Source organism: Tachyglossus aculeatus, chromosome 16 (assembly GCF_015852505.1).
Source record: "Tachyglossus aculeatus isolate mTacAcu1 chromosome 16, mTacAcu1.pri, whole genome shotgun sequence".
Lineage (NCBI taxonomy): Eukaryota > Metazoa > Chordata > Mammalia > Monotremata > Tachyglossidae > Tachyglossus > Tachyglossus aculeatus.
In genome coordinates, this window is record NC_052081.1 from 756,077 (window position 1) to 779,027 (window position 22,951).

The 22,951-nt window shown below is 55.1% G+C and overlaps 1 protein-coding gene across 1 annotated transcript in view; it reads right to left on the reverse strand.

Moving 5' to 3' along the window:
• NOTCH2 (notch receptor 2) overlaps window positions 1-22,951 on the reverse strand; it is an 87,503-nt gene that overhangs the window by 26,632 nt on the left and 37,920 nt on the right. The window contains exons 3-7 of the mRNA XM_038757680.1: window positions 13,566-13,825; window positions 13,099-13,434; window positions 5,858-5,980; window positions 1,178-1,411; window positions 198-353 (exon numbers count right to left, since the gene is read on the reverse strand). Of these exons, the coding sequence (XP_038613608.1) occupies window positions 198-353; window positions 1,178-1,411; window positions 5,858-5,980; window positions 13,099-13,434; window positions 13,566-13,825 (1,109 nt within the window). The remainder of the gene's footprint in view (window positions 1-197; window positions 354-1,177; window positions 1,412-5,857; window positions 5,981-13,098; window positions 13,435-13,565; window positions 13,826-22,951) is intronic.

Consider the following 22,951-nt stretch of genomic DNA (forward strand, 5'->3'; position numbering starts at 1 on the left):
GCACTAGCAGGGTGCATGCCCAGCCCCCAGGAGGAGACGCCACCAACCTCGGGACCCAATCTCCATTCTCCTGCCAGAGCACGCTCCCATTCCCCTCGGGGCCGGTCCACTCCTCCCGCCCCCGACCCCAAGCACACACTCATCAGCCCCCGACAGCCACCCCCTGCTGGGAGCCCACTCTGGCCCCCCGTGCTCACCCATGGCACATTCATCCACGTCGTCCGTGCAGGCAGCGCCCTTGTAGCCCTGGGGGCAGGTGCAGATGTACTGCCCATTCAGCGGGTTGGTATCACACAGTGCCCCTTTATGGCAGGGGTTGTTGATGCACGCGTCGTCCAGATGGCACAGGAGGCCTGAGGGTGGGCAGGCAGAGGAGCATAGGTGACAATGCTTTCCAGGAGAGGCCCATGCCCCAGGTGGAGCAGGGCCAGGAAGTAGGCGGGAGGGGGAGTCCTGGCCCAAACCCTGCTCCTTGGCAGCCCCAACTAGCCCCTGGGCTAGTTCCTCAGTGCCAGACCTGGCTGGGTGAAGCTGGAGGCCCACAAAGAGGGCTCTCCTTGGGTGTGCCTTTGGAGATGCAGGCCCTAACGGGAACTGCAGGAAGCGGCCAACCCTGGGCCATGCCAGGCAACTGCCACAGGACTGCCCCGGTGCTCCATGGCCCAGGGTCTTCTTTGGAGGGACAGGCCCACAGGGTGCAGTGGACAGCTATTTGGGGAGAGCAGTGAGTGTGGACAGGGGGAGGAGGAGCCCTCCAGGGGAAGAGAAGTCACAAAATAAACTGAAAGGAGAGGTGGATGGGGCTGGGAGGCTAAGGAATCCAGTGCCACTGGGGTTCAGGGTTCCCTTGGTCTACCCTACTTCTCTCCTGCACAGCCCCAAGGGGGAGGACTTTCCCCCAGGACCCCCATTCTCTTCAGGGCAGCGTCCACCCGCCTCCTCGCACACCTCTTTCAGAGCGCCCAGCAGTCCTGCCGTGGGAAAGCAAGGGAATCGAATCCCGTGGCGGGCTGGTTTTGCGTTCCACCAAACCGGAAGAGTCACCCAGGAGCTGGATTTTCCAGTTTGGCATGGAGACAGAGGCTTTGGGGGCGGCGGGAGCCTCCAGCTGCCATGGGGAGATCCGTCCCCGCCCCCTGCCCTGATGAGCCGGACTGCCGGTGGTCCCCACACTTACCCGCCTTCCCTTCGGGGCAGGTGCAGGAGAAGGAGGCCACACGGTCGATGCAAGTGGACCCCAGGGTGCAGGAGGCGAAGGCGCAGTCGTCGATGTTCTCGCTACAGTCATCCCCGCTCCAGCCATTGACACACACGCAGCCGTAGCCACCGTTGCGGTTGGTGCAGGTGCCGCCGTTTTGGCAGGCGTTGGGCTGCAGCTGGCACTCGTCCACGTCCTCTGTGCAGAACTGCCCTACGGGACCCAGGAAGCAAGCGAATGGCGGGGGGAGATCACGGTCAGCCTGCCCCTGACACACACGATCCTGGGGCTTGCCCAGTGCCCTGGTCCCCAGAGACTCCTTCCATCCCGGCCCCACCAGTTCAGCATCCCATCACACCCAAGCCACACGCGCTTTGAGCTGGGGGAGCAGGGAAGAACTTGGACGTTGGTCGGCTCTGTGAATACTGGCCCCCTGGGGTCCCTGGGGCATCCAGGGTGGTAATGAACTAGACAACGCCATTTCTTTCAAGGATCAGTCCCAGAGCCGGGGAGGCAAGTGGTGGGGCACAACAAGATTTCTCCATAATGTGGAGACCGAGACGGGGAGCTCTGCTTGGAGGTGATGGGGGTTTCCACCTCCACTGTAGTGAGACTAGCCTAGGAATTACCTCTCCTACTGGGACCAGTGGCCTTAGAACAATTAATGAAGGTACCAGCACTCTGTCCTGGGGAGTCTCCTTGGGACAAAAACTAAGTGCTTGGCCCAGTTCCCCACCCCAGTATGTGTCAGTACAGTGCCCACTGCCCCCAGCATGTGCTTAAGTACAGTGGAGGGGTGCAGTAAACACTGCTCCCTAGGATGGATGCTGGAGCCTTGCTACAAAGACCCCTAAGCTAACAATGAGACAAGGAGGCAAAATCCCTGGGAGATGAGCCCTCAGGGAAGATAGGTGAATGGGGGGAAGGGCCAGAGGGAAGCCCCTTCGATGCCCAGATCAGAGAGGGTCCCAGGAGGGTCCCAAGAAGAGTAAGGAGTCACACAAGATGGATGGGGAGAGAAAGCGGAGGGACGCCGCTGTATATCACCACAGTTCTGGCCAGGCCGCTCCGGCCCCTTTCTCAAAGAGTCTGGTGACCCCAAAAGGGGCAGTAGCCCCTGACAACAAAAGCCAAGCCGAAACTCAGGGGTCCTTGGAAACAGACACCAGCCCTTGGAGGAGGTGTAAAAGAAGCCTGGCTCGAGCACACTGGACCATAAAGGCTGGGGTCTCAGCTGGGGTCCGGGGCCAGAGGACAGGGTGGCAGTCCTCCTGAGAAGGCTCCAGTGTGGAGTGGAGGCACCCAGCCTAAGGGCCCCCTCTTCCCACCCCATGTGAGCCCCTGCGTCTTTCCCTCGGCCTTGCCCAACCTGGCCAGGTCTGCCTAGGAGCTCCAGGCTCCTCATCCTTCACCCCAGGTTAGTGGTAGACCAAGAGCAGATGCAGCAAAATCCCCAGAAGCAAGCCTGGTCAAGGGGTGCCTCAAAGCAGAGATGCATTCCTTCCTCCCACCCCACACAGCTAGGAGAGACACCGGTAATGGAGCTTTCAGTAATCAAATCCTTCCCAGGCTAAACTGAAAGAAACTTCCAAATTGCTCCAAGAAGTCAGAGGGAAGTGATGGAAGCCACAGTCATCAGAACAGCTCATTGTCGAACACTTGCAGTTGGCGGGGATGGGGCTGTCAGCCCCAGCACCCTCACTGAGCCAGGAATCCCCCGACCCAGGGCTGGTTACCAGCCAGGAAGGGAATTTGGAGCGGCTCACCCTAAGGGGACCTCGACTGGGTCTCATGTGTTGTGGGGGGGGGGAGAGGCGGAGATCGGATCTCATGGCCTTATCAAATCGCTCTCCTAAAAGGGGAAAATGACAAAAAGGGACATTTTGGTTTGACCTATGTCCACCTGATTGTCACAGTGCCCAGACCACAGTCCCGACCCCAGCAGGAAGTGCGTCTATGGATTTATACCAGCAAGGAATGGCAATTCATTCCTGCCCTGGACGTGAACCCAAAGCCCAGTGTCTCGCTGAGGAAGACCGCACAGGCTCTGGCTTAGAAAGAAACTGTTCCACCAGAATCAAAGCCAGGGGGCCTGCTCACACAACCTGGGCAACATAAATCATGCGTGGGACCAGCCTGGCTTCAGGTCTCCGAGCCTGAGACTTTAATTACAGTCCGTGACCCCACAGGCTATACAACCCTTCCAAAACACGTCAGAAAACCTGGGGCTTCCAGACCTAGAGAGGGCCTCCAGGGTCACTGGAGCCAGCCTCCTGCCTCCAGGCAGACGGAGGATGAGCCCATGTGGTCCTGTTAGGCTGGGTCCTTCCTCAGAGATATCCAGGGATGGGCTCCACCCTATTCTGGCTCCGGCTGAGCTGGGGGACAGCTCGCCCAGGCAAGACTCTCCTGGGCTGGGGCGAGGCCCTTGATTCGAGGTCATTCCTTAAAGAAAGAGACCCCTGTCACCCCCGAGTCGCCTCTCTGCATCAACGAAGGAGCTCTGCTGCTTTTCTTGGAGATTTCTGCTACCATTTCTGTTAGCCTAGTGGGGAAGGGCTGGCTGAGAAGGCTCTCTCGCTCCAGGCACCTGGAGGAGCAAGACAGAGGAGGAGTCGGGCACCAATTCAGCTTCTTCCACCACCCTTTGCCTCCTTGCACGTGGCCTAGTGAAAAGGGCACCAGTTCAAGTCCCAATCCCTCCCCTTGCTTCATTTAATTATTCAACTGCATTTACTGAGCGCTTACTGTGTGCAGAGCACTGTACTAAGCACTTGGGAGAGTACAACAATAAATGGACAGTGTACCTATAGAGTTTTCGTGGTAAAAATACAGAAGCGGTTTACCATTGCCTACTTCAGCGCAGTAAAACTGAGACTCCACTCTCAACTCTCTCCCATGTTGCTGCGGCCCAGCTCAGGTGAGTTTTGACTTGTAGAAGATTGCCTTCCACTCTCTACCCCAATGCCCAAGTTAGCAGTGAAATGGATATGCCTCTGCTTGACTCTCCCTCCCATAGTCGAGACTGGTAGAGTACTGGAAACTCTCCAGGTGCAACCCTGAGAGGTGCCTGGCACTTGGTACAGAGTAATTATGTAATCAATCCCCGATTATCATCATCATTACCAATGTGTACGCAACCACCCCTGAACCCAGCTTCCTCTCTCTCATCAAGCCAGAGGATCAGAGCTATTGGGTCACTTTCCAGTCTCCTGAGTCATACTGGGTCTAGCCAAACCACCCTGCTCTACTCTAACCAGCCCTACCAGAGATCCCTTCGCACATCATCTCCACTTCCTCAAAGCCCAATTCAAGCAAGGCTTGGGGTTTCTGTACAAGTCTGGCTTGGGAAAAGAAAAACAAGACAAAGGAAATTCAGCATGGTGGGGTTTCTGTTCAAAGGCCTGCAAAGTTGTGTCCAAATGCGAAAAGCAAGGTTCAAACCTCTGTCACTAAACTGCCCCTTCATGGTCAAGTTGCAAACTGCCCAGGAGCTGTGGGCTCTTGGGACACCCTGTGTGTTTTAGATTCCAAGGTCAGGGGAAATGGGGGTTCCAGTGCCTAACTCCCAACTTCCCCCTGGCTCAGCCGTTCCCAAGAAGACATTTTGTTCAGGTGGGGCTGCAGACAGAGCACGAAGCAGGGAATATTTGTGAAAGTGGCTGTGGATGCCCTGAGTTCTACCCACAACACCCCAGTGTCACATGCAGATGTACTAAAGTGACCCTCAGCAGCTGACACCAGCCTGCTGGGGGGCCTGTGCCCCCATCCATCCCTTCCACCCTCAGGAATTGGGGGCCTTGCTGGGAGCTGCATCCCAGTTTCTGGGAGCTCTTCTGTGGAGGTTGGGTGGGGAACAAAGGACTGGCAGTTTACAGAGATCTTGGCTTCTCTTTGGCCTGCGCAGAAGCTGACATGGCTTTACTGGACTGGAGGCAACTTCCCCACCTCAGTCCCTCTTCGCTAAGTGCCAGCAGCCAGGGGAGGCCCAGTTGAGAGCTTGGCCACCTTCCCCTGGCCAGAAGGAGTGCAAATTTGGCTTCTCCTGGACCCTGGGCCCGGGGTTGCCCCCACCATGGAGGGACAGGGCTAGAGAAGCCAGCCGGAATGCTCGAGGATACTGGCAGCTATCCTGGTGGGGGGCGGCTCCCGGGTCCGGGAGCCATGGAGAAGTTTTCCTTCCGGGGGACCAGGGCAGCTGTAGAGGCTTCCGGAAGGGTGAGAACATCCCATTCCGCTCTGGTGGGGGCTCAAGAACCAGTTTGGATAGGCGGCCCTCCCAGACTGCTATGGGTGGGGCACTGGTCTGGGGACAAGTGTCCCCTGCCCTCAACTGCTACTCCTTCCAGGGAGGTGAGCCGGGCAGCCTTGAGCTGTGGAGACACAGCCTCGGCTCCCCATCCGTGACCAAGCTGAGAACAGACCTCTCCTGGGGGGCTGGGGCAGCTGGAAACCATACGGAGATGTGGGCTTGGCGGCAGCGGGTTGGGGATGCCCCGCCATCTGGGAGGGGCTGGGCTTGGTTTTTCCCAGCCCACCCACGCCGCCCACCCAGAACCTGCCCACAGCCCAGATTTCAGTCCGGCTCCTCAGCGCTGGACCTTTCTTTTCGGTCCCCCAGCCCCGAGGGACGGTGACAACGCATCCCAGGGCCCTCACCTGTCCACTGCGGGGGGCAGCGGCAATTGTATGTGTTGACCCCATCCACGCAGACCCCTCCATTCTGACACCTGTGATTGGGACAGTCGTCGATATTCTGCTCACAGCTGCTGCCTTCAAAACCTGGAGGAGCAGAAACACATGACTGAATAGGACCAAGATGGGAAGAATGACTGGGAGAGGTGATCGCCCCGGGACCCACCGGATTAACTACACTCTTGTCCCAAAGGCCAGAGGCTGCTGTCCCCAACCAGGGCCCACTATTGCAGGGCCAGTCTCCTCCAGCCAAGTGCACACAGCCGGACAGAGGCAGGAACTTAAGCAAGACGCCGAGTCCCACAGGATGAGTACAACCTGCCTGGTGGCTCCGGAAAGCCAGGGATCCCAAAGCCCACAAGAAGTCTGGCAAAGGGAGAGTGAGAGCAGTGGCTACCATAGTGACTTTAAGATCTGGCTCCGTTCGGTGCCTGTTGCTTGCCCAGCTACGGTCCTGCTCGACTCGGGCAAGTGAGGGAAAGCCTGGAGGCCGTGCCAGGGCTGGGAGCACTTTGAACCTACACAAGGGCTCTTGACCATGCTCCTCCTTCTCCTCTGGCAGGTTGCTGCTCTCCCCATCTTCAAAGCCTCCCGAAAGCCCATCTCCTCCAGAGGGACTTTCTCGATTATCAGAGAAGCACTGTGTTCTAGTTGAAAGAGCCCAAGCCTGGACATCAGAGGATTTAGATTCTAATTCCAGCTCTGCCGCTTAATACTAATAACTTGCTTCCTGTATGCGCTTGGGCAAATCACTTCACTTCTCTGGGCCTTGGTTTTCCACTTGCAAATTGGAGATTCATTATCTGTTCTCCCTCCTACTTAGACTGAGACATGCACATATTGTACATATTTACTATCCTATTTATTTTATTTTGTTATATGTTTTGTTTTGTTGTCTGTCTCCCCCTTCTAGACTGTGAGCCTGCTGTTGGGTAGGGACCGTCTCTATATGTTGCCAACTTGTACTTCCCAAGAGCTTAGTACAGTGCTCTGCACACAGTAAGCACTCAATAAATACGACTGAATGAATGAATGACTGGGAGCCCCATATGGGACAGGGACTAAATCCAACATGATTATCTGTATCCACACCAGAGCTTAGCACAGTGCTTGGCACATAGGAAGCACCTAACAAATGCCATTTTTAATCTCATGCCCTTTCCCTCTATCTCTCCGAATGCCTCTTCAGGACTTCTTCATGACCAAAGCAGTTTGGCAGTCTCACATCCTAGGTAACACTTCTCTACATCAATCAATGATATTTATTGTGTGCTTATTGTGAACAGCGCACTGTTCTAAGCCCTTGGGAGAGTACATTATAATAGAATTGGTAGACCTGTTCCCTGCCCACAACAAGTTTACAGTTTGGAGTACGTCTCACATATCCCATTACTTTAGCACCAACTCGTGTCACCTTTTCCTCTTTCTTTCCGTCCATAATGTATTTTAGTGTCTGCCTCTCCGCCATATTTTAGGGCCAGGATTATGCCTACTAAGCTTGCTGTCCTCTCCAAAGTGCCCAGTACAGCGCTTTGCACCCCAAAGAAGCTCAGTTAATACGACAGATGGAGTGAGAGCATGGCCAGCGTCCCTCCTTGGGCAATCCCACCAGCAGAATAATAAACATAACTGTGGAAATTGTTAAGCGCTTACCATGTGCTAAGCACTGTACTAAGCACAGGGGTAGATACATGATCAACAGGTCAGACCTGATCCTTGTCCCTCATGGGCTCAAGGTCTAAGGGACAAGGAGAATAGGTTCTGAGTCCCCATTTAACAGATGAGGAAACTGGGACCCAGAGAAGTGAAGTGACTTGCTCAAGGTCTCACAGCAAGCAAAGAGGCGAAGCTGGGATTAGAACCCAGGTCCCTTGGCTCCCAGCCCAGTCTCTTTCCACTATGCCACGCTTCTGTGATTACGCTGCCAGGCTGGGAGAAGGGGTGCCTGCCTTTTGGAGTAAGGTGGGCAGAGAGGGTCACATCAACAGGAAGCAAGAGATGGCACAACTGCAGCAAGAAGATAAGGAGCAACAGTAGGAGAAACAGGAGCAGCAGTTGGTCCTCGCCCCACTGGGCATGAGGCCTGTGGAAGGATGACCAGGGCCCCCTTCCTGCTTGCGCTGCTGACGTCCCCAGCAAACACAGCCCTGCTTGTTGCCTCAAGTCCCTGGCGGCGCCCAAATGGTGGTTCAAGGCGTTTGGGATTTCCACTCGCTTGCAAGAGCTTAGTAAGTAAGTGCTCACTAAATATGATTGATTGAAATACAATTGATTAAATCACCTAGAAACGAACTGTGGCTGATTCACCCCCTAGCACCCTCTGAAACTCCACCACCTGTGGACAGTCTGGGAAAAGGGCATCTGGGAAGCCTCAGCTAAATGGATTCATCTGCTATGGGGCCCGGCAAGAAAGGACTTCTTGGCAAATTGACAGGGGATCCTTTCAGGAATACAGCTGACAGAGCTGCTGAAAAATTGCTAAATGATCATCTCCCAACTCTACAAATGAAACCCTCCCAAGAATGGCTTCTCCAGGCAAAAGGCGAAGTCTTGGAGAAGTGCCGCTGAGCTGCTTTAAACAAGGAATGGACCCAAATGGAGGAAGGAGGACAGAGTGCAGGGGAGGTGGCAAAAAGATCAGCCAGTACTCTGCTGCTAGAGGAAGGGGGAGGGAGCCAAGCAGGGCGGGGCGGCCCCGGAGTGGCGGGACATAACCCAGCGGGCCACTCTGTAGGAAGGGGCAGGACACGGACCAGGGTCTAGAACCCTGGACCACTCACTCTGGGTTTTATCTGGATCTTCTGCCTGTTGGCTCCCAGAGGGCTGGCTCCCGAGAAGCGGCCATGGAATTATTGCCTGGAATGTGCCATCCTGTTTTTCCGCTCAACCCACCCTGGCCAGCGCCACTCTCGCATAAGCAGCCTCCTGTGGGGAGCACTCAGGAGGCCCGGCGGGAAAGGTCTGAATCGATTGCGGTCACTGGTCCCTCCGAGCAGAGGTCTGGAGGTGACTGCCCCACTGGAGCAGTCCTTCCTTCCTTCCTTCCCTCCTCCCTATGGGGGCAAGCCTGTGTTTATACTGGGTAGGGGGTCCTTACCACTGGGCAGAGCCTAGTTGTGGCCAACCTGAGAGAGGAGAGTAGGGTCAGAGGTGTTGGAGTGTGGCCCGGGGAGGTGAAGGGGTGGGAAGCTTCTCTGCCTGGAGGGTTCTGGCTGTGGAGGGATATCTTAAAACAAACAACCATGTCCCCTCCCTCTGACCCCAGCATCTCCTCACTCCCCTATGCACATAAAAAACCCCTGCCAATTGCTTACCTCACCAGTTACCAGAGCCCAGAAAACAAAGTTATTTAGAGGTTCTCAGGTTTCTTGGGAAATGGCCACCAAGAACCCCCGTCCCAGCCTGAGCAGCAGGGCAGTTTGACCAATCCTCCCAACCTTTTCTCCACTGCTCCCCCTTATTCCCTCTACCACAGATCTTCCTCCACAGGCTCCTGCAGGCTGGTGGGGGGCGAGGGGAGGGTGCTGCCAGACCCTAAGGACCTGAAAGTAGGACCGCTGTTGTTATCAATGGGAAGGGCTCCGAGAGCCCTTGAGACCCAGGAACCCTGATTCAGTGGTACCTTGGCAAGGACCCTCACCCCCCACCTGACTTTTCAATCTGGAAAGGTTCCCAATAGGCTGGGGGGCACTGGCTGGACCACAGGCCTGCCAGAATGTCCCCAGAGCCCTCAGCAAGGAAGGGAAGGGCCCCGAGAGCCCTTGAGACCCAGGAACACTGATTCAGTGGTACCTTGGCAAGGACCCTCACCCCCCACCTGACTTTTCAATCTGGAAAGGTTCCCAATAGGCTGGGGGGCACTGGCTGGACCACAGGCCTCCCAGAATGTCCCCAGAGCCCTCAGCAAGGAAGGGAAGGGGAAGGATCCAGGTGCCTGGGGCAGCAGGGGACGGCCCTCACAGCAGCTTGGGCCGGGGATGGCCGAAGAGCCCCAACCCCGCTCCTGGCTGGCGGCCCTGGAGCCCCCTGAAACCCGACATGAAACGTGCTGTCGCCTGTTACTCAACGGGAGAGTCCCTTCTGTCCTGCGGGGGAGGTGCCGGGGCTTTTCCTGGACACACTTTCAGAATTCCCCGCGGCTCTCATCTTAGCCGACGGCGAACAATGCAGAGAGTACGGGAGAGTGCAATCACTCTCTCCCGGCTAAAAAACTTCCTTTATTGACTTCTTTAACTTCCTTTTCGGACTCGCTGCCAACTCCACCCCTTGTTCCGAGCGGCTATTCAAAGCCATTTTCTCCAAACTTGGAAGGCGGCGGGGCTGTACAATCCCCACAGTACTTGGATTTGAGAAGTGTCCAGGCCTCCGGAAATGCCTCCTGGTCAGTTTCTCTTCTTAACCCTTAGTGGGCTGACCTCTCCGGGCTGCCATCGGGCCAAGACTTAAGGAGGGCTGGAGCCAGGAACCCAGAATGCCCGCCGGAGTACTGACCAATCTGGTCACCATCTCCTCCCTGCACCCAGAGCCCCGATGACCTTCTCCTCAAGGCCAAATTCTACTGATTCTGCTCCGTCCCAATCTTTCTGGGCCTCTGTCTCCGATGCTGTGGACCACTCCCTTCTCCTGGAACTGCTCTCTGGCCTTGGCTTTAATCACACAGTTCTCTCCCTCGGTTTTCCTCTTTCCTCTTCGGCTGCTCCTTCTCAGTCTCTTTCAGACTCAGTCTCCTCCCTCAGCCTCCCACTCCAAAACTATGGGGATCCCTCAAGGCTCTGTTCTGGGCCCCCTTCCCCTTTCGTTCTCCACTCCCTCCCTTGGGGAACTCACCTGCTCCCACAGCTTCAACTCTCCCCTCTATGAAGATGATCCCCAAGTCAGCCTTGCTAGTCCCACCAACTCGGCAATCTCTCATCTCCTCCTGCCTCAGGGATATGTCCTGCTCTGTTCTTCAGTTTCTTCATCTGTAAAATGGGAACTTAATACCTGTTCTCCCACCCCTTAGCCTGTGAGAGCCAGGCAGGACTGGAACTGTGTTTGACTTGATTATCTTGTATCTACCCCTTCAGCACCATGCTTTGGCACACAGTAAGTACTTAATGCCATAATTATTATTTATTATTATCCAAACGGCCAACACCCTGATCCGGGTGTTTGTCATATTCCAGATAGGGATATGACCTCCTTACCCCCAGCCTCCTCAGTCCATACTATATTTAGTTGCCCAGACCACATTTCTAAAGCATTGTTCCGCACATGTCTCCCCATTTCTCAAAAGCCTCCAATGGTGGCCCATTCCCCATGTGGAGAGCAGAAACTCTTGACAGTCAGTTTTAAAGCACTCCATCAGTTCTCTCCCTCTCACTTATCCACTCTCTTCTCTTCCACTACATGCTAGCTTGTACTCTTCATTCCTCCCATATTCATCTTCTCACTGTACTTCTTTCTGGGCACTTTCCTGTGAGACTTCTTGCCCTTCCTCTTCCTCCCGGTTGGAACTCCCTCCCTCCCCTTCAAATTGCCAGATCACAGCTTGCCCATCTTCAAAGTCTTCTGAAATCTCACCCCACCTTCCACCCAGAGGCCTTTCTCAATGACTATTTCTTATCCCCAGATCATCCTCCCATGACCACCTCAACACTTATGCACTCAAAGGTACAAGGAGCACTTCTGGGTTTGTTTTTTTTAATATTATTTAAGTACACACTATGTTCCAGGCACTGTAGTAAGCACTGGGGTAGATGCAAAATCATCAGATTGGACACAGCCCGTGTCCCACATGGGGCTCACAGCTTCAATCTCCATTTTACGGATGAGGTAACTGAAGTCCAGAGAAGTTAAGTGACTTGCCCAAGGTCACACAGCAGACCTGTGGCAGAGCTGGGAACAGAACCCAGGTCCTCTGACTCACAGGCCTCTTTCCACAAGGCCTTGCTGCTTTTGATGATGGTCCTTGACTACCTCAGTGCTTGCATTTTCACATATTCTACTTTCCATTGTCTTGTTTCACCCATCTGTAAATCATTTGGTGTGTACCCCAGCTAGACAGTAAGCTCCCGGAGGGCTGGGATCGGGTTTCCTCTCTCTCTCACTACTGTACTTTCCCAAGTGCTTAGTACACTGCACTTCGTCCAGCAGGCGTTCAGTGCATTCCATTGATCAAGTGGTACGCTGGCAACCTTTGCCTTCTCTAGGTTAGAAATGTCCGTGGAGAGTGAATTGGTGGGGATTTTCCTGCCTTTGGGGAAAATCCCCAAGGACTCGCTTTTGATTTTGGAGGAAAAAAGTATGTGTCGCTGCCCGGCATCAAGCCCAGCTCACGGCACCCAGCACACACCCTAAACCCGTGGCAGGGAGAGGGGAGGGAGGCCCCTGCCTGCCACGGTGGGAGAAAGAGCAAAGACGGAAAAAAAGTGTGCATGTGTTTGTTCAAAAATAAAAATGTTCCGGACTTGGGCAGGGCTCAGGCCTCGGACCTTTTGACCCCCAAATGATAAAAGGGGAGAAAAGTCAAAACTGCGACCCCTGACTTGAGCGACGATGCCTGAGCCTTGTCCGTCCGCCCACCTTCCTCCGTCCAGAAAACCGGGGAACCCTAGGGGAGGCGACTTGTATGTGAGCTCACTCTGCTCACTTGGCATAATTCTTTTTTCGTGCATTTTTCCTTCTTGTTTCGGCGTCACATGGGAAATTTGTTTAACAACAGGGCCCTGGTTGCTTAGCAGTTCATGTGCTCCAGCTGCTCCCTCTCTCCAGCCACCGCCCTAACGCCGCCCGCACCGTCCCGAGTGTCTTCACAGGCACTGGCTGATGCCCAGTAAACCCCCCACATGCCCTACCCCCTCAGTTCCCTCCCTGAGGACATCCTCTACTGCCAGCCAGGGTGGGCGCCAGCCTCGGCTAGTAGACCGACCCCCCTCACTCACTCCCCTCCTGTCCTCAAAGCAAGCCATCCACCCACCGCAAACACTGGTCATCCCAAGACCTTGACCTCCGATGGACTCTGGACATCCACAAGCGGCAGCTTCTGCCCCACTTCAAGCCCCCCAACAACTCAATGCTATCACCAAAAAGAGACCTCAACTGGCTCCTCTTCCCACCAGCTCTGGCTTTCTCCTCCCCCTGCCAAGACCACCCCAGCCACCCTTCCCCTATTATTATTATTATAGCCTCCACCCTGCTGGCACTGGGGGTCCCAAGCTCCTTACCCGGCAAGCAGCTGCACTCAAAGGTGAAATCCCCGGTCTGCCGGCAGGTCCCTCCGTTCACACATGGGGATGGGGTGCATGGCACATAGGGGCTGTCGCAGTGCTGGCCGGTGAAGCCCTGCAGGCACTGGCACTGGTACGAGCCAGGCAGGTTGAGGCAGGTGCCCCCGTGTTGGCAGCGCCCGGGCACCTCACATTCGTTCAGGTCGGTCTCGCACCTGGATCCCGTGAAGCCCGCCGGGCAGCTGCAGGAGAAGTGGTTGGCCACAGTGGTGCAGCTGCTTCCATTGGCGCATGGCTGGGACAGGCAGGCATCCGTCCACTGGCACTGCTTCCCTGCGAGGACAAGCATAACCCCCCTCAGTTGTCCCCAGAAGTCGAGGCCTCGGCCCTCCCCAAGGCCGGACAACCCAGGAGCAATGGATGGGGGGGAGGGAGCGCGGTACGGCATGGGCTCAGCCCCCTACCTGTACGCCCAGGGGGGCAGGTGCACTCGTAGGCATCGCGACTGAGCATGAGGCAGGTGCCCCCATGCAGGCATGGGTGCGAGAGGAAGCATTCGTGGGATGTGGAGTACTGGCAGTTCTCGCCGGTGAAGCCTGGGGCACACTGGCACACCGCTTTCCCCTGCAGGGCCACAGCCACGCAGGTCCCACCATGTTGGCACTGGTTGCTCTTACAGGGGTCACGGTGCTGACAGTAATCCCCCAGGAAGCCCTCCGGACACCTGGGGGGAAGGGGGAGGAAAGAAAAAGAGAGAGAGAGAGAGAGAGAGAGAGAGAGAGAGAGAGAGAGAGAGAGAGAGATTGAGATCCATCACAATGCCCAGGGTCCACCCTACCAGATCTGTACACTTGAGGCAACCCTGGCCGGATCGCAAGCCACGATGCCAGAGTGCTGGTCTGGTCCTTCCAGGTGTGCCTCTGACTCCCATCTTGAGCGGAGCTGGCCGGCCACCTCACATCTCAAGGCACCCGGGGACCCTGGCTATCTGGGTGCAAAGCTACCAATGACTTTTGGAGTTAGGGCACAAGCTGATGTGTTTTCCTAGAAATGCAGCGTGGCCTAGTGGAAAGAGCACAGGCTTGGGAGTCCGAGGACACGGGTTCTAATCCCAGATCCGCCACTTGTCTGCAAGTGGCAAGTTGCTTAACTTCTCTGTGCCTCAGGCTCCATCATCTGCAAAATGGGGAGTCAAAACCCGTTCTCCCGCCTACTTGGACTGTGAGCCCCGTGTGGGACTTGATTATCTAGTATCTATCCCATCAGAGCACGGGCTTTGGAGTCAGAGATCATGGGTTCAAATCCCAGCTCCGCCACTTGTCAGCTGTATGACTTTGGGCAAGTCACTTAACTTCTCTGTGCCTCAGTTACCCCATCTGTTAAATGGGGATGAAGACTGTGAGCCCCCGTGGGACAACCTGATCACACTGTAACCTCCCCAGCACTTACAACAGTGCTGGCACATAGTAAGTGCTTAATAAATGCCATTATTATTATTATTATTATTATTATTATTATTATTATCACTTAGTACAGTGTTTGGCACATAGTGGGTGCTTAACATATACCACAATTATTACCTACCCGAACGCTTTGTATGGGGCTTAGCAGACAGTAAGTGCTTAACAAATACCCCAATTATTAAGACAAGAAGATGAGTTTCCCAGAGGATGTTTTCCAGATGGGGTTCCGACAGGCAGAGAGAATTAGCCACAACATTGCCATTTGGAGGGAACACAGCCTGGTAGAGAGGTTCAGAGGAGAGGGGAGGCTGCCACGGGGGAGGGAGAAGGGAGCTGAGGTCACATCACACTGCCCTCGGCGGTGAGGCCAGGAATGGGTTGGACTTTCAGAGCTAAGAGAATCTGTTCACACGAGCAGATTTTAAAGGATGACTCGTCACATAGCTTAATTAATCAATCGTGTTTACTGAGCACCTACTCTGGGCAGAGCACTGAACTAATGGTTTGGGAGAGAACAACAGAAGTGTCTGAGTTAGTGCTTATGCAATAAGGCATGGAAGATAAGTACATAAGTGCTACGGGTGGTTGTGAGGACTTAAGGGCTTAGGGGACGGGGAGGTGCTGACATGGCTGTTGGGGGATATAAGGTGGGGAGATGAGAGATTGGAGAAGACGCACTCCGCTGTTGGGTAACCTCCTCCCTGCTTCCCGCATCTGTCTCAATCTGTCTCAGTCGACGGCTCATTGGAAGAAACAGTTGTGTGCCCGGCCGTCGTTCAGAGCACACATTTCCCTCAATGCAAGTTTCAAGCATGCCAACCTACATTATCGGAGAAGACTGGAGTCTAATCCAGAGAAAGCCTCTCTTCTCGTTGCCCTGCCCTCCCCATTCCCCAGTGTTGCCAGTAGCCTAGCCAGCTCAGCTGGGCCTGAGGCGATTGACCCAAGCCCGACGCAGGTGGATCTGGGGCCTGGGCCGGGGCCAGAAGAACCCGAGGGGCCCTGCCTGCTGTGGTTGGAGTTCATCCCGGCCGGACACTACAACTTGCCGTTGGGCCAGAGGGCAGGTGGCAGATCCCGGGACACTCACCCCACTCTGGCCCTGCCTGTTTTCAAAGGACTGCATCAGGAGATGGCTTCGTTGGGATGGCTCTGCCGGCGGGGCCTCCCCCACGCCAACGGCCGAGGGCCTCTCGATTGGCTCCGAGCAGGGAGGGGTGGCGAGCCGGGCGTGAAGCGGGTGACTCAGCCACGGAGAAACTGGTCTAACCTTCCCCGTTCTCACGGGAAGCTCGAGGGAGGTGCGCAACAGTGCCCGTAACCCAGGGCTTGGCAAGGAGCATGGGGTAAACACACGGTCGGAACCACTGCAGGCAGGAAGGGAGGGGATCTGCGTGGGGTTTTGGGCTGCGCTGGGAGTATGACGACCAAGCTGCCCACTCGCCCGGACAGTCCAGGTTGGACAGGTGGGGCCACCCCAGGGTCCGGGAGGGGAGGAGCTGAGGGAGGGAAGGAGGGGCCTCACAGAGGAGAAGATTGGACCGCGTCGGAGACCATTCCAAACCAGCCCTGGGCGGCTCCTGGGAAGCCCAGGCTCCTTGTGCCCGGGCCAGGCAAGCTGCTCCTAACCCAGACGGGGACCAGGTCAGCCCTGCAGTGAGTGACCGCCGATGCCAGCAGCCCCTCAAAGCAGGCTTGGCGCTGGTACTGGAGGAGCTCTGCACACTGAAGCCACTCAAAGCCATTCTCTCACCGTGGGAGGCCTACAAGGCTGTGTACTAAGTGCTTAGGAGATGACAGTAAAATAGAATTGCCCACAAGGAGCTTAACTTTAGTTGAGAAGGCAGACATGAAAATATATTACACCTCTTTCTCCCTCCAGCCAGTGAATGAGATTTAGAAAGCACTTACTGTGTGCAGAGCACTGTACTAACCATATGGGAGAACAGCATACGACAGAGTTGGTAGCCAAGTCCCTCGCCCACAGGGATCCCTGCCCTAGGTGCTTGGGAGAGAACGAAAGAATTAGCAGAAATGATCCCTGTCCTCAAGGAGCTTATAGTCTGCATTTGATTAGCTGGAATCATGTTTAAATACCAGCCCAGTAACTGTTAAGTTGGTGAACTTGCCTTTGGAGGAAAATCTGCGCTTCCTTAATTTCTCCTCTATACTTTAAGCTCGTTATGGGCAGGAAACAGGTCTACCAACTCTGTTGTACTCTCTTAAGTGCTTAGTACAATGTTCTGCACACAGTAAGCATTCAATAAATCAATATCATTGATTGAACGATTGATTAACCTCGACTTGGTTACTCCACAGAGAAACAGCCTCTTTCCCCCTAGAAGATTCCTCCCTTAGTAAAGACAAAGATCCCAGCCAATAGATGGGTTTCTGGCAGGAGGTGCACACAGATATCAGTGAAGGAAAATGAAAACTGACCTCGGGAGCCTTCAACGGCATTGAGTGAAAACTCGGAGGTGGAACTGCTAAACTCCACCTTCTCAACCGGGAGTTCAAGAGAGTACCCGGAGCAAGGGGAAGGAGTGGCATTAGGAGCCACAGCTGATAGAGTTAGAGGAGTCCACTGCCAGTCTCAGAAGCAAAGGCACAGGCCATGCAGGCCTCTGTGAGATAGGTTCTTCTGCTCACTTAGCTTGAGATGAAATGAGGCCCCTATCTCTTCAGGAACTTGGTGATTCTCACAGCTTCCACTGGGAAGGAAGGACCAACAGGCGGGAGGGAGGGCAGCTTTAGCAGACTCAGTTTTTAGCGGCGGACTAGATTCCAACCGGATCAGCCGAAGGATTAAGAGGTTGAGAGGGGGTTGAGCGGGCCTAGATTGAGCAGAGACTGGTGCGCTGAGGTACTGGGGTTGGGGGAGATGTCTGCCCAGCAACATTATGGAAAAGCACAATCTTCCTGGGAACAACCCGTATCTAGGGTCAACTCCTGGGAAACTCTAGATTCCCAGTGAATCGGGTTTCTCAGGAAAACAAGTGTCAGATGCTCCACAAACACGGAGGGACAGTTTAACAGGTCTGCCACTTGGTTTTCCAAAGAAAATCCCCCATGCCTGAGTAACTCGTGCTGTTCCATGAGCTGAAGCTGAGGGCAGAGAGGTTAGCCAGTCTGAGCTGTTAGCCCTGAACCCATCTAGCTTGAACTAGTGAACCCCTGCCTGGCAACCATGGGAGGGCCAACCAGGGGTGGGAGAGAGGTCTGAGACATGGCAATGGGTGGTAGGAGGTGGGGGGGTGAGCGAAATCTCACTCAGGAAGTGCTGCCATGCTTCCTGGAAGGCCCGAGAGCCACTATCTGAAAGGCCCGCATTCAGGATACCCCCTTGACCTCCCCCTCCCCACCCCAGCTCTTCCCCAGAAAGCTCCTCAACTGGGAGCCGATGCCCGCAGCATGGAGCCAGGGAGGGAGAAGGAAGGAAGACCAGTGGGACTGGCCATGAAGAGTCATCCCACACTTCTGTGGAAAGCTGACCCTTCAACAGGGTGAAAGATCCGGGCATTCCAAGCCTAACTTTTAGCAGAGGGAGGTGGCAGGATTCTGCACCTGAGCGACTCAAGGGCAGCTGCTCTCTGCAGCCTGGATGGCCAATGTGCAGCCAGCCCAGGAGCAGGGGGTTGGCCTCTTGGAGCCTGCGGCCCATGGAATGAAGTCTCCTGCTGGGAGCTGGCCAAGGACTCTAAACAAAGAGATGCTGGAAAAGGGGCACAGAGAAAGGGGAGGGTGGTAAGCCCCTCAGGGAAAGGGCAAAACAGAAGACCTCCCCCAACAAGGCTGTAAGGAAAAGAGTGTGCAGAAAGCCCCCAACAAAGGTGCTGGGCAAGTGGTGCACAGAAAGCTCCCCCATACGGTCTTATGAAACCGGCTTGGTGCAGCCGTCTACCTTTACCAACCTCACAACTGAGGCCCACCCTGCCCCCTCTCTGCCCACCCTACCCTGCGGGCCGGAGACCTCCTAGAGGAGATCATTTGTCACTGTCCCAGTAGGGGAAAGGAGGAGGACATTTTTGCTGAGGAATCCCGAGGACTATTCTAAACTCCTGCCAGGCCAAAGTCATGATCTTTGGCTCCTTTTCTGGGAGCGTTCCCACCACCAAGACCCCCAGAGACCCTCTTCCCTCACTAAACCGCTCCCCCAACAAGGCCAAGGCTTCTCCATGAGAATGAATAGGCTGGCATTGCAGGCTGGCAAGCAAATATACCTTCTGAAGAATGCCAGGCAGCCCCTCCCCAAGCAAGATGGAAGCCAGACCTCCACTGCAGTCGGTCACCAGATGGGATCTGCTTCCTTGCAGCCAATCACTTGTGGAGAGATCCGTGCCTGGCACCCAGACAGGCAGTGTGGTCTAGTGGACAGAGCCCGGGTCCAAGAGTCAGAGAGGCCTGGGTTCTGTCCCAGCTCCACCTCTTGTCTGCAATGGGACCATGGGCAAGTCACTAAACTTCTCAGTGCCTCAGTTTCCTCATCTTCAAAACTGGGATTCCCTCTCCCTTAGATTGTGAGCCCTGTGTGGGAAAGGGCCTGTGTCTGACCTGATTATATGTACCCCTGTGCTCTGAACAGCACTTGGCACATAGTCAGTGCTTAACAGATACCACAGAAACACGGACACACAGAGCCACCACCCACCGTCCCCGTGCCGGGGCCCAGAAAGCAGTTTCAATTTGTCAGAGGGCAGCACTGGGAGGGGGGTTTCTCACGGAACGGGGGCAGAGAGAAAAGCCCCTGGCTGGACTTGCTTGTGTCGCCTCCATGATGGCTAAAGTCTGAACAAGAAATAATCCCCTCTCCAAATCCAGCCAGTGATCCTGGGGCTTGTCTCTCTTCTTTCTCCTCTATCTCTTCTATCTTTCTCTTCTCTCTCTTTCTCCTTTCTCTTCTCTCTGTCTCTCTCTCTCCCCCCAGTACTGAGTAGAAATAGTGGGGCCGGGAGGGAAGGCCACTGCCCTAACTTTCCCAGCGCCCCTCCAGTCCAAGGGGAAAGCCTGAAGGCATGGGCAGTGAGACAGGAGACTGGGTGGAGAGGGGAAGGGGGGAGTGCGCGCACACACACACACACACTTTAGAGAATGGCTATTGCAAAACCCTGATTTCTTTTTTTTAAAAAAAACTACACATTGTGGATGGAGGAAAAATGTCTCGTGTGGGTTGTGTCAGCCCTGCAGCTGGTCCTCATTAAAGATTCTCCTTTACGCCTCCGGGCCACTTTCCAGCAGAAAATTCTTCAGTCAGAACTCCGCCTGCAGCCCACTTTCTTCCTCCTCCCAATCTGCGGCTGCAATAGGGCCTGGTGTCAGCTCTGGAGAGGAGCCGGCAAGAGGGCTGGAGGGAGATGGGGCGGGGGCTTCCAGTCACCAAAGGAACTGGGAGCAAAGACAACAAAGAGCAAATCCCAGACGAAGCATAGGCCCGCGCAGACTGAGCCACGGGCTCCCAATCGGCCTCCAAGGGGTCTGGATGGCTGCTCCAGCCAGCCTGCTCTTCCCTAGTGGAGCAGAGAAGCCCAATCCCCGGCTTCTCCTCTTGTCAAATGGGGCCCAACAGGTTTCCGGGTACCTCAGTTCTCCAGCTCTGGGTTGAGTGGGTCAAGTGGATTAAACCAGCCCCATGGTCATCCCCACTGCGACCTCAGCCACCCTGGGCATCCCCCCCCCCACCCCCATGCTCACTTGGCGGGCAGCTACCTTGGACCCAGAGGGACACAGAACCCGCCCCGGGCATACAATACTGAGCTGCGCTGATCAGCAGGCTCGACACCACGCACACAACTGCAAGCTGGCTTCCTGGTGCAGTGGCTGAGAAAAAGGAAAGACGTATTTCACGCTAACTGCTTGCCAGAAAAGGAAACAGTTCCGAACTCCCAGTAAGGAGAGGAGAGCAAATTACAAAACAAACAGTTTCCCAGGAGCACAGACACGTGAACCTGGGAATGCTTAGGACCCAGCCACTGCGGCTCCCAAGGCCCCCGGCTGGCCGGCCAGCCGCTGACCACCTTCCCCGAGGGGCCCTGGCCGATCTGGTGGAGGGAAGCTCGCATTCTCGCCCTGAGGTAGGGGACTGGGGGAAATCGGCTCACCACAGGCCAGCCTGTTTTTGGGTGGATTATCTCGGCTTCCTTCATGGCATTTCTGCTTTTCTTTTAGCTGCAAAAGTGCTTCAGAAAATGGGAACCTGAGTTCCCACAGGAACATCAGAGGAGCGGGAAGCGGGCTTCTGGGAATGACCTTCCAACATTCCACTTTAACCAGCTTGGACAGGGCAGTGTCTGTCCTTGACTGCGGCAGTAAACTCAAACCTACGGCAATAAAGCCGACCCGGGAGTCAGCTCCCAGGTTTAGGGCCCTCAGTCCCCAGCATCATCCATCTCCATCCCGAGAAATCAGGAACCATTCCCACGGGACAACTGGCTTTATTTACCCGCGGGGTCCGTAAAAGCCTTATCGGCCGGTCGCGGTCCCGGCTGGGTTATCAGGACTCAAAGGTTAGCCCGATGTAGCCTCTTCAGTTCCCCCCGGGGGTGGGGGGGGGGGCTTCCTCAAAATCCGGCCCCGCCGGCGGGCCTGGTGCTGGGCTTGCTGGCAGTGGGGAGGGGTGCCCCATCTCCTAATTCCTGCCAGGGCCAGTGCCCCTCCAAATGCACAGGACTGCGATATCGTACCCCAGGAAGTCCTGTCTTCCCGCCAATGCATCACGTGACCGTTGTGGTTCTCACACAGACCCTCCATGAAGCAGCAGCAGCAGCAGCACGCCTCCTCCTCAGATCCCCTTATAATACAAACAAACACATACACACCGCATACATACACACCCCAGGGAGCTGGGAGGGAATCGAAAGCTGCAGCAGCAATAAGCAGCATCAGAGTCGTTGGCAACCAGAGGTGGTGAAGATTGATAAGGTCCCCCTCTTATACTGTATGCTCCTTGTGGGCGGGGAATGTGTCTATCAACTCTGTTATGCTTAGAACAGTACTTTGCACACAGTAAGCACTCAATAAATACAACTGACTGACTGACTTCCAAACTCTTAGTACAGTGTTCTACACTAAATACAACTGACATTGATTGGTGAAGGCTCTAAGACAAACCATCATTACCATCTTGTTCCCCTTACTCTACTGGCGACAGGTCATTTCCCCCTACTCTCGCCCCCCACGATTCAACCGAGAACTGATCCTCAGGTCACCATCAGAGTCTGCTGCTATCCAAGTTGTCAGCCCTCCCCCAGCCCCAGCCCCCAGAAATCCCAGCACAAGAACTCCCTCCCAGGGGCCCGATCCTGCTCAAACTCCTTCTGGATTGTCCCCTGACCCACCTTGGAAGGAACTTGATGGGAACTGGTGGGAAGCAGCCTGGCCCTGGCCTGTGGGAGGGAGGGACGGAAAGAGGGATGCTGGCAGTGACACACAGAAGGATGAAATGTTATTGTCAGAAACCAGAGATGGCAACAATGTGTGGATATGGTGCGTCTCCCTGATCTGGAGACACAGCGTGATCTGGGCTCTTTTTGCCTGGAGGTCAGGGGGACTGGGACCTTGGATCTGCCATTTGCCTGCTGGGTGAGCTTGGACAAGTCACCTAATTTTTCTGGGCCTCACCCCACCCTCAACCACACAGCACTTGTGAACATACCCATTATTTATTTATTTTAATGTCCGTCTCCCCCTCTAGACCATAAGCTCCTAGTGGGCAGGGAACTCGTCGACCAACTCTGTTGCACTGTACTCTCCCAAGCACTTAGGGCAGTGCTCTGCACACAATAAATGCTCCATAAATGCCACTGACTGATTGATTGATTTCACCTACTTCCTTACAGTCGAACACTCACACCCTGGAGACTCCCTCCTCAACTCATGAGCGGTTGGGGCCGGGGGCTGTCTTTAAGAAATGCCACCATTATCATATTTGTGTCTACTCCAGGGGGATCTTGGGAGCAGCTCTTCAGCAGCATTCATCTTCACAATGATCATCAGCATCCCTATGTACCAGCCACCATCCACGGGCCCCCCACTTCAATGTTCCGGCAAGCTAGGGCAGTCAAGTGCCTAGTTCAGAAGCCAGACCGTGCATTCCCATTCCCTTTCTCTTTTTTTCTCTCTCCACCAGACCCTGTTTGGCTTACCTTGGACACAACAGAATTTGCCCCTAAGAGCTTCTCACAAGGTCCAGGCCAAGTTAGGGACAACCCGGCTTTTAAAAAGGCCTCAAAAATCACAGGGGAAAGTGTGCTGTGGAATTCCAAGAATCAGAACTGGGCGGCGGGGGCAGGGGGTGGATTTCTGATTGTCCCCAGTGCAAGTGTGAGATGAGGAGTTTCGAAGGCACGGGAGGCTATGTTGGGGAAAGAATGTGAGATGCCTAGGGAGTTGGA